Source organism: Sitophilus oryzae, unplaced genomic scaffold (genome assembly GCF_002938485.1).
Source record: "Sitophilus oryzae breed Bouriz unplaced genomic scaffold, Soryzae_2.0 scaffold_1393_pilon_pilon, whole genome shotgun sequence".
NCBI lineage: Eukaryota > Metazoa > Arthropoda > Insecta > Coleoptera > Curculionidae > Sitophilus > Sitophilus oryzae.
In genome coordinates, this window is record NW_022146052.1 from 2,103,921 (window position 1) to 2,116,038 (window position 12,118).

Genomic DNA, 12,118 nt, shown 5'->3' on the forward strand with positions numbered 1-12,118 from the left:
ACACAGGATATTTCCTTTATTAGTAAAGATTGAGAGTGTTGCCCAATATATTTCGTAGAATATTTCCAAAATAATGACTTCGACACCACATTTAATTTTTTTTTGGTCTTAAACATATTATTTTCGAATTCCATCTGAGACATTTTGTTTAGTTTAAGACAATATAGCAACGTTGTCTGCCAACCTATATTTAAAGAAGCCGTTTTTATCACATACCGCAATAATAGCGGTTGTCATATTGTAGATATTTTTAAACTTAGATTGTTGTCTTTATCAACATCTACAATATGACAACCGTTTATCAAACATACCAATGACATCGTCCTCAACTGACGTGACGACTTACGCAAGACTAAACTCAGCTGTGTGACGAGTTAAGTGAAAACATTGTGTGCATTTACAAAAATAAAAATAATGTCTATACAAGAAGATATTATATTTAATAACTTGCTGATCCAGCTAACTTTGTACCGCTTAATAGTTAAGTGAAGTGAGAGTTTTTTTTTTCAATCTGATGACTGACTGACCAAGTGATAATTTTTGAAACCAGTCTTTATATATATTTCTGTTTACTATAGTCCATATATTTCTGTTTACATTTCGATAAGTATTTTCGATGTATTTCAATATCTTTGTAAAATTGAATATGCTAGTTACCCACGAATTTCTCTTGAACTTCTATTCTATAATGTCACAGATTTGCAGTGAACATTGATTATTACAAATAGGTTACTTCTATAACTTATGCTTGACATGAGCTGCCAAGTTCAAAAGATGGTGGAGTTCCAATCCCAATTTATTAAAAAATAAAAAAAATTCTATATATTTTTTTCGTTAAATTTTCCTATATTTTAATAGCTTTCTGCTATTCTGGACGAATCCAACAAATCAGAGATTATTAAAATCGATGCAGCTGATTTTGATGTATAAATGATTTACCTAACCCGACTTCGTTTATGTTATTTATATTCAGCATTGTTTACCTATTGTTTGATTGACTAAGTTCTACACTATTTTTGGGTACCCATACATTCCTTTGAAAGCCGCCTACCCCCTATATGGTTGGTTTTACTATACACCCGAACTTCAACAGGAGGTATTTAGTAATAGCGATATCTTTTAGTGCGAACGATACTGAAAGAAAAGTATCGAAGTACCGGAACTGCTGTAAAACTATACCGCAACGGAAATGGGATTGTATTTTCTGTTTCGATGATTTGCGCCCTTATATTTACCGATCCGTTATTAAGTTACACCAGTTTAAAAATGCTACAGGATAAGTCAACACCGATAATAAATATCCACTATATTGGATTTCTAAATGACGCAATGGTTTTAGTTTCAATAATTTAGATATATCTGTTTTATATAGGAAACGAGTATTATTGATGATTAATTTCGATTAAGATAAGGCTCAAAATTTTATATTTATGCTAATAATTTGAAACTTAATGTATGTATTTAAGCAATATCATAAAGAGATTGACATATATAATTTAAAAATATTTTGCACTATAGTGGGGGGAGTGTTGGGCATTATGATTCTTTTTAGTGAATCGAATCACGAAATTCAATTTCTGTTAAAGAATAAACTCTTACGATTCGTTCATTTGAATAAACTACAACAAATTTTGTATAAATAGATTTTTTTGTAAATAGTGTTCACATCGCTTGCATTTTATATCCATTATGTTCTTTAAGGATTAAATACGCATTCTTCATAATTATGAAGACGGCAATAAATTATATTTTATTTTATTACTAACATATAAAATTGGTTTTATAGAACAAGGTTTTATTACAAAGACAATAATTACTTTTTTATTTATATCATTGCTATTACCTGTATTACAAATATTTGGGAACCCAAGCTCAGTATATAATTCTAATATTTAATATTTAAACGAACCGTATTGTAAGCAATGAATTAATTCTCACGATTCTCATTGAACAAACGAGTCGCATTGTCACAGCATTGTGATCTGATTCAACTCTTAACACTCTTTTTTATGACTCGTTCATTCAAATTTTATGTATTCGTGTTGGCCACGATTAAATTGAACGAACCGTATTGTAAGCAATGAATGAATTCTCACGATTCCTTCAATGAACGAGTCACATTTTGATTTGATTCAACTCTAAAGACTCTTTTTTAAGACGTTCGTTGTCGTTCAAATATTATGGATCCATGCCGGCCACGATTCAATTGAACGAACCGTATTCCAAACGGTGAATCGAATATAATGATTCATTTATAATACTCGTTCAAATGAACGACTCGTTCAATCTTTACCTACCTCTAGTAGGGGATGCTCTGTAAAAGCTTGGACATGTCGATTTGTATGTTTAGTTGCGTATTTTTCCAATATTTTTTTTATAACTACTGTTCTTAAATAATTTATTGTTTTTAAATAATTCGTCACTACAAATACCAACTCTTTTATTTTAAATGATATATGCTGTATATTATTTAGTTTTTTGGAATCTTCATAAAAATCTGAAAAAATCAGGCGTCATACCTCCTGAGACGATTAACGCTTTTATCGGCTAGGCAAATTTGCTTTGCGACTAAGGTGCGATTCACATTATAACGTTATAATAATTCCTTAAACTGTGCTATAACGTACCGTCAACGTCACGTCGAGCCACCGTCTCTACGAAAAACATGAAGTAAATTGGAGATGAGCGTTACGGGCAGTGCACAGGTAGTGTGAATATGTTCAATGTTGGCAATTTAAGAATATTTTACCGCGACGGACGTTTTTATTTGATGGTATGGCGTGAAAATGGCGGTACGTTGTAGTGTGAATCACGCATAAAATGCAACTGACAAATTAGTTTCCGTTTGAACTCTACGCAGTGGTTTTAGAAAAACTAACTTTAATTTTTTAATTCCTCTTTCAGTAGCGAAATACTCAGGCTTATGAAATCAACGGGCCATAAAGGTGACCTAGATCTTTTGGAATTTTCTTTAACGTTTGGGGATACCCTGAATGAAGATCAACAGTTTTATTTACACTTGTTGATGGATCTCTTGTTGATTGTATAGCGGTGGCATATTTAGAAATTATCAATTCAAAATCAACTATTTTTAAATATTACAATAATGAAAAAAAGTTATTATAAGATCGGTTAAAAAACGAATTGTTCCTTATTAAAGTGCAAAACGCTGTTTACCGTGCCATCATTTTTAATACAAATAAACACTGAGTCAGTAATCATCTATCCTCAACAAATTCGCTACCTTATATGCTAATTCCATCAAGATCTATTGTTTGCCTAAGGATCATTTAAATATTACCTACTAAAAATTAGATATCGCAGACTAAATCTATACACAAGATAATTTTCTTCATAATTGCATTTTCTGGAATACTGATAAAATATATTGGTCTCTGACAAATCAGTAAAATCTCAAAAAAGTAATCTTAAAAGGCAATTCGTAGGCAAAGATAGTATTAGAAGTTCTGTAATTTTTTTAGTGTTCAAAAACTATACATTTTACAGAATAGCCTAAATAAGACAGACTCAACAGTTTTATTTACACTTGTTGATGGATCTCTTGTTGATTGCGTAGCTGTGGCTTACTCACAAATGATCAAACTAATATCGTCTCTTTTAATACTTTAAATGGTAAAGAAAATTGACATCTGCTAATTACAGTAATGGTATAGATGTGTCCACTATCAAATTAGCGATTCTGATTACCACATCAAATAGTTTTGATACAAACAAACATAGAGCCAGTAATAACCCACCCTTAACGAACCCGTGCACTATCTCACATGCTAATTCCGTCAAGATCCAATAGTCCCTGTTTTTTGCCCTCCCCCCACTAAAACCAACCCCTTTCGTTCGTACTTATCAAGAAGCAACCAGTGCCACACAACGTTCTCCCCCCTTCGGGTCCCAACGACGACGCGGCGCAACAGAGCGCTCGCCAACTTTTACCCCCCTCGCGCTCTACAACCCTCCCCCCGGCACCCCACTGCCCCGCCGGACCTTATATATAAAACGCGCGGTCGGCTAGGGCGCACAACCAAACACGAGGGGTTGATGCAGCTTTAGTTTAGTTCTGTCTTCGGTTTCCACTGTTCTCTACACGCTATCCTTACTGCTGTCTACTCCTCTCTTAAAACTTGAAACAACTAACAAACTCGACTCGCACATTCACAAAAAAGAAAAAAAAACATCACGTAAAATTTAAAAGTTTCCTTTCCGTTTCCTCTTTTCAAGAAAAAAAATTCACGCGCGAAAAAAAAAATAAATGTCCGGTTGCGGGTCAGTTCCAGTTAGTGCGTGACGTCAGAGCGGGTCAGTGCCTAAATTACTCTGTTATGTCCGAACATGCCCCGGTGTCTGATGGCGAAGAAATGGAAGTCGTACCCGTGGACGGAGCGGACGCAGGATATGGTCAAGGATCAGCAGGAAGAGGAAGAAGAGATCATAGACGTGGTGGGGGACTCGCAGGGGGCCTGTTGGGGGCCCTCTAGTCCAACGGAGGGGGCCACGGCGCCTAGTCCGCCGCCGGGGAGTCCCAGCGGGACTACCATACTTTATAATGGTGAGTATTGCTTTTCTAATAAATAATTATAAAGATTTACGTTATAAGTCCGATAAATCAACTTTTACTGTATGAATGGGATGTTTATTTTTTCAGGATTATAAGACAAATACTGTAATAGTTAATTGCGGACGAATGACGTACAACGTTTTATTTCAAACTATTTGGATAAAACCTATGTTTTTAAATAACTGAAGTATTTATTACGTTTTGAGTGATATTGTATTTACTGGTGGAAACATTGTCATTACTGACATAAAATTCAAATATTGTGCAAAATGCTTTGGAATATCCAACGAATGCAAGTTATCCAGCAACAGTTACTTAAAACTCAGTGCTTTTAAAGGAATTTAATTATTTTAACAAATTTGATAAAATGGAGTTGATACTGAATATCTGATTCCCAAAAAAGTTATGAAGAAATCTAACGAGGCTACAGGGCAGTTCAAACAAAAAAAAAATCTGCAGGACAATAATCCGGTAAAAAAATTACCCGACTTAGGTATTACTGTAAAATATTTTTTCCGGACTGAAATCAAGCATGTATAGGAGTGTTTAGGATACAGTATGAAATAAATAAATACTAAATAATGTCCGCATCTTTGTAGGTCATTATTATACAATCTGTGTATACTGTCACTAAAATTAAAAAATTTCAAAAGTAATGAAATGCCTCTGGGTTCCGAATCCATGTCCATAAATTTCTTTTAGGTCTTTATCCGTAGAAAAATATACCCAATCAACAAAAATAGTTTTAATATTTCAAGGGGTATATTTCCTTCCTTATCGAAAGTAATAGAAGAAATAGAACTATTAAAATCATGTAAATTTACGGGTATACAGAATACTAGAATACTATTGGTTCTTTGATATATCTATTTAATTTTTTATTTTCATTTTGATTTTTCAAATATAATATCTGAAATAATAACTCAAATGGCAATATACCTAAATTTTGAAAGAAAAACTTTTATTTTTGGAGCTTATTATCAGATTATGAGGCAAAATTATAATATGATTTATTATAAAATTATAATAATAATAAGATACTAACCTATTGTGGATCAAAAGTGGTCAAAAATTTTCTTTTAATTTTAAGGCTGTATTTTTAATGATTATTGTTAAAATATGTTACATTTCCTTCAGTGGTAAAAGTCTTAGATTAACAAAAAGAATGTTCATCCAATTAAAAAAATTTGAAAAGACCAGAAACAAAAAATACAGAAAATATAATTTACCTGCGAATTAAAAAGACAAGCCAGAATTATCACTGTCATGTATTGTAAAGTTGGACAAACTTGATTAACTAATATTTTTATTTTCTTATAAAACGTAATTTTTAGTACCTAGTACTAGTCATTATTGTATTAAATGCGCAAAATGTGTATTTCTTAATGGGATGTTAAAATTTTTATTTCTGCTATTCGAGCAAAATTCATTTAAGTATTACTTATTGAAAATTAGACCATTAAACACTAAATTTCATCACAAGATACACTTTTGTACAAAGTATATTTATTTGACATTAATAATGCCACCACCTGGCATTGGGAATTTATAAAAGATGGTAAGTTTTCCGAATCGTAAACGTCCGATTTTTTTGCAATTGGTGATCAAAATATATCAGAAAATGTTAATTCTGTTAATTCTAGATATTTAAAAATAATTCTAAATACTCTCGAAGAAAAAATAATGGACTATATGACTTAATATTTTTACTGGTGAAAAATAAGTACTGTACATTAATAAGAATATTCCTGAAGATAACAAAAGAATAACATTAACTGATAATAAGTATATATCACAGCCTTTTCTTATAGTCACAAACACCGTTACCACTATATCCGTTGGAAGGATATAGTGGTAACAATGAAATATGATTAGTTAAAACCCATTATATCGATAAAACAAAAATTTACGATCAAAATGTTTTAATAGTCTGCTAATAAGATGGTTCTATCATCGTCACTCTTTTATTGGTCTTTTACATCCAAATGTCACGCTATTTGATAGGGAAAAGAAGAACTGTAAAAACTGAAATATGAACAATAAATTTTTAGAATTAAATGAAAAGCCATACATTTATAAATATTAAATTTTATAAAATAATACTATCTAAATAAATAAATCAAAGTTGATTTAGTTACACCATAATATATATATATAGCTCACAAAGCTGGAACTATTTTAATGGTATCTGATTTTTTAGATTGTTTTCCGCCCCCCAATAGCAGAATAACAACATAATAAAGAATAATGTTTAAATAAATTGGGTTTGGAACAAATTATTGACATCTAGACATTATAGAAAATAAATTTACAGGAAAATACCTAGAAAGGTATTGAAATATATAGAAAATACCTGTTTGAATTGTAAAAAAATATAGAGAACAAATAACTGTAAAATGGATTGGCCTCTGATTCGGCCAATTAGTCGTCCGTACCACAAGACAAATAAAACTTTGACTTTATTACTAGGCGTGTAAACGTAGTTGTTGAAAGTTTGATAAAATTATGCTAATTAATTTCTAATTCTTTGGCTTAAAAGAAGTCAACTATATTCAAAACATTTCGTCCGATATAACTCGTTGTTAAGTTTAAAAGTTCTAAATTTAATTTGATCTACTGCGCTATAAAATATTGACACCTGTAGTGTGCTGCAAGCTACAGGTGAAATATGTTGATATTTTCGTCTCCTTGCAAGATGAAAATTAAACTCTTTCAGGGTAATATAGGGCAGAGGAGCCAGGGTGACTCTGTGACGCTAAGGAATATCTTTAAGAATGGGATAAGTCGATGGGGAAACTATGGTTTGATAATAAAATATAAATTAATAATCTACAATTTTTTTGTATTAATAGATAAATATGGCTCCAATTTCTTAAATTCTATGAAGCTAATTAATCAAATTTTTAACACTAACGGTTCCAACCTCCAACCCTCAACTGTAATATTAGATATCAATATCAAAAGAAGTCATTTTAAAAAATAGTGACCTTCTGATATACTTATTTAGAAATTTATTTTATTGCTTTGATTTATGCATAAAAAGTTTCTGTGACATTTGCCGAATCCGTGCCGCCTCTCTTTATAACTATACAAAATCAATACGGAGAAATATTACTAAAGTGAAAACTTTTATATATTTTTATAGATCCTGTACCGATGAGTTTCAATCTTAAGTTATGGCAAACATTTACAGAAACTATTATATCGTGTCTCTTGATACGGAAAGACTACGCTGCTTCTCTTCCGCTTTTGCGTTTTATGTCGGTTTTATATTACTTTCGGGTGCTTTTAGATTTTATAACTTTGTGCGTATTTCGCTCTTTTTTCTCTTATCTTTTTATATCATAATACGCCTGATTTTTATATGAAAACAAAAATATATATAGTTTTAGTACAGTTGCGAAATTTTATTGGAAAAAGTTTTTACATCAAATTAATTCACACTCATAATAATGTTAATTGATCTCTGATTTAACTGTATATATTTTTCAATCACCTATAACAAAAAAGAGTTCATACAGTAAATAAAATATGTTATGGACTTGTAAGTTTAATATTGATATTAATTACGTTTTATAACTAAAATGAAACGAAATATAAATCTAACATGTCCCCATGACAACATTGATAAAACCTGAAATACACGTGACCCATAATACAAAGTGACTTATTGACTTAGAACAAACTTGTATACAATAATTTCAAGAGGCGTCGAAGCTAACACAGCTATTATTAAATTATCTTTACAAGTCATCCTAGAATTGCCTTATGAATAGATTACTTGTTGCTGCAAGCAAATCTAAAACTAGCTGTTGATCTTGCTCTTGCTCATAATACTCGAAATTTATTGGAAATAGCACTAATAAACAGTGATGTAATTTTGAAGGATAAATGGAAAATAGTGTTAGATATTTTGCTCTATAACCCGGAAATGAATAATATAAATATCAACACGTATTCTTGAATCTGGAGAAAATTTGCAATAATGCCAATTTTATAGCCCTATGGAACACTGAATTTGAACTTACATGAATTATTAGATAATTTTTAATTAAGATACGATTAACTCTGCTATAAATTTCCTTTCTTCTTATTCTTCTTTTTATAATAGGGGTCCTGTCAATTCTGTCAATTATTGTCCTCTTGTGATGTTGAGGTCCAGCTGTAATACAACGCTTTGGGGGCCTACCAACTGGGCATCTTGTCTCTGGCTTTTCTGTTTTAGCCCACTTGGCAATTAGATCTGAACCTATCATGTCTACGTAGTCTCTCCAACAGTGGTGCCTTGCTCTTACCCATCTGACAACGTCCTGAACTCCCAACTCTCTTAGCGTATCTGTGTTGCGTATTCTGTCGTTGTTATGTCGTATTCTATTTATTGTTCGTAATATTTTCAACCCTGTTGTTCTCATTTTCCTTTTTGTTTGTGATGTTTCTGCTCTTGTTTCAGCAGCGTAAGTCAGTATAGGTCTTTTACAGGTCTTATAAATTCGGGTCTTACTCTTTGTACACGTGTATTTATTTTTCCACATTATATCATCATCAGTTGATGCAGCCATTATCGCGGAGACAGAGGACGATATGCAGAGACAGCATCATAAATTCTATCAAGTAAACCGAGAATTAAATATGATTATCTCTACAGAAAAAACTAAATGCTTAGAAAACAAGACCTGCATCAGACCAATAATGACATATGGCATAGAAATCCGAGAGGAAACCAAAAGCATGTTAAGAGTCGCTGAAATGAAGAAGTTAAGAACCATAATGGGGAAAACTAGAAGAGACAGAATTAGAAACACAAATATCAGACAACAATGTGGAATACAGGACGTAGTGAGAGGGGGTAGGCGAAGAAAAAGACAATGGTTCGCACACGTAAAACGCATGGAAGAAAACAGACTACCACGCATAGCTCTTGAAGGGAAACCCTTAGGTAAAAGACAGCCAGGAAGACCTCCAAAAAAGATGGAAAAACAGTTGGCAGTCCAACAGAGGCAACCTCCTACAGAGGCAATCTTGAAATTAACAGATCGACTAGATCTTAAATAAGTAAAAGAAGAAGAAGAAGACATCATCAGTGAATACCCTTATGTTCTTGAGGCTTCTTTAATCTGATTGCCCACTTCAGTCATTATACTTCTGCTGCTCGATGTTCCTATCCCTAAAAATTGAAACTCATTACCTGATTTATAATGCGCTCATTTACTACTAGTTTGCACCGTATTGCATCTGTGGATAGATTGTGTTTTTTCGCATGAAATTTGCATGTTAAGGCTCCGTTCTGCTAAGTTAAGTTTATAGAGGAGGTCGTTTCAATTTTCAGCAATCTGGATAGCAACCTTGTTTACACTTTCAATTATTGGGTCCATTATTATGCTAAAGAGATATGGGCTAAGGCTATCTCCGTGTCTGATACCAGATAAGACTTTGAGTTCTCTTGTTAAGCCACATTCTGTTCACTGGTTTTATTATTTACATTGAACTGCTTTATTAAGTTTGTGTGGTTACTTTACTAAAGGTAATGTTTTTTTAATTTTATATTAAAAAACGGTAATTCTATTACCCGGCCGGATAGCTGTGGCCATTAAACCAAAATACTACTACAGGGTGATCGAAATTAGTCTGTTTTAACAGAGAAAACCTCTTTCCTGACTAGATAGAGCAAAACCGACATAGATGTCATGGGCTCGATTTCTGAGACACGTTTAATGGCGTAAACCGCCTGTTGATATTTTCACTGCCAACTGAGATACGGGGTCTTTTTGAATTTTTTAGCATTTGGAAAATTAAGAAATTAAGAACGTTTTTACAGAGAATGTTTTTTCTTAAGAACGTTTTTACAGAATTGTATTATTCCGCGAAATACAAAAGTTATGGGCAATTTTACAAATGGTAAAAAATTCAATAAGACCCCGTATCTCAGTCGGCAGTAAAAATATCAACAGGAGGTTTACGACATTAAACGTGTCTCAGAAATCGAGCCCATGACATCTATGTCGGTTTTGCTCTATCTAGTCAGGAAATGAATTTTCTCTGTTAAAACAGACCTATTTTGACCACCCTGTACATCTATATCTCTAACTGATACTAACTGCTGCTAACCAACAACTTTGTTTTCTGTAGTCTGTGGTCTGTTTTTGTTTAAATATTTTGTTCATTAGTCACGTTGGAGATTTATTTTTAAGTTAACGTTAATCGTTAGGCAACCAATAAACTCAAAGAATATGTATTTCTGTTGCATAATCAAAATTGTCATTCGAAATTTTATATAACCAAGTTGTCACTCTAAATCGCTGTCTTTTTTAGACAGATATCACTTGTCTTGTCATTATTGAATTTATTATTCTAATTCTCAGAATGTTGTTAACAAAAGTTTAATCGCAAAATAAAATTTTAATCCATCACAATTGCTTTTCTCCATCATTTACCGGATTAATAATACAGAAATTACAGCTCAATCACAAACAATTTATTGAATTTCCGTGGATTTTTACTCCCAACGCTGGTGAAGAAGTTTCGCTTGAAAAACTTTAAACCAGCTATGTGTAAACTTTATTATTTTAACTTCAATTTTTTTTTCTGGATTAAGTTGCAATATCAGTTAATTAATAAATTTCGCCTTAGTGGCAATTCGTTACGGTAATTAGTCCGTCTACAAACGACAATTAACATCAAGTTAAATTTAGTGTTCGGCAAGGCAATTAAATTACTCAAACCTTACGTAGCCGTTTCAGAAAACCATGAACTACAAACGAATGCCATAGTAATTCCATTAATTCTAATGGAATTACGGATTATTGTCCATTTAAATGGATACCCGTTCATGTTTTACTTCCACCAGTTGCCAGAGGTGATAATTTAATTTGTCGTTCGTTAAATCTATTTACTTTTAGCGCCCTTCCTCCAGTCAGTTTGCGAATGCATTTTGTTTGTTTGCCTAACGGATTAACGAAATTAAAACGCGCTTTATTCGGAATGATATTTTACGGTAAATATAATAGCAACTAAAATATTTACTTAATTATATAGAACCTAAATACCAAAACTCATCGGATATTTTATTTTCTTCTTTTTTCTGCTTGGATACGTATCCAAATGGCAACTGAATAATTATGTATGCCCATAGGAAAAATAGACAAAGAAAAATACTTGGGCATTCAATGTCGCATCGAGATTTCGAGTTTGTACTTATCTCTTCCGATTTTGACCTACGGATTCTAAGTGCAACGTGTGATCGGTGCTCTTTTGTGGGTATGGAAGCTTGAACCTAGAATGCAACTGCCATTAAGAAATTAGAGATATGACTGTATCGCAGACTTCTTAAGATTCCTTGGACGGCTAGGCTAACAAATGGAGAAACTTTAAGACGTATCACCAAAAAGCTGAGCTGTTTGAACTAATTAAGTAGAAAAAAATGTGCATAAAATGCACGACACAAAATATAAATTTTTGCATCTAAAACCAGATATAAAGCCGGAGATAGGCAGGAAGAAAATGTCTTAGCTGCATGAGAAATATCAGACAGTGGCCAGGACTAGATGA

The 12,118-nt window shown here is 32.4% G+C and overlaps 1 protein-coding gene across 1 annotated transcript in view; it reads left to right on the forward strand.

Moving 5' to 3' along the window:
• Positions 1–4,058: 4,058 nt before the first annotated feature.
• The window catches only part of LOC115875638 (transcriptional repressor scratch 1-like), a 30,074-nt gene continuing 22,014 nt past the window's right edge, over positions 4,059–12,118 (forward strand). Inside the window, exon 1 of the mRNA XM_030891149.1 lies at positions 4,059–4,564. Coding sequence (XP_030747009.1) covers positions 4,348–4,564 — 217 coding nt within the window. The 5' untranslated portion in view covers positions 4,059–4,347. The remainder of the gene's footprint in view (positions 4,565–12,118) is intronic.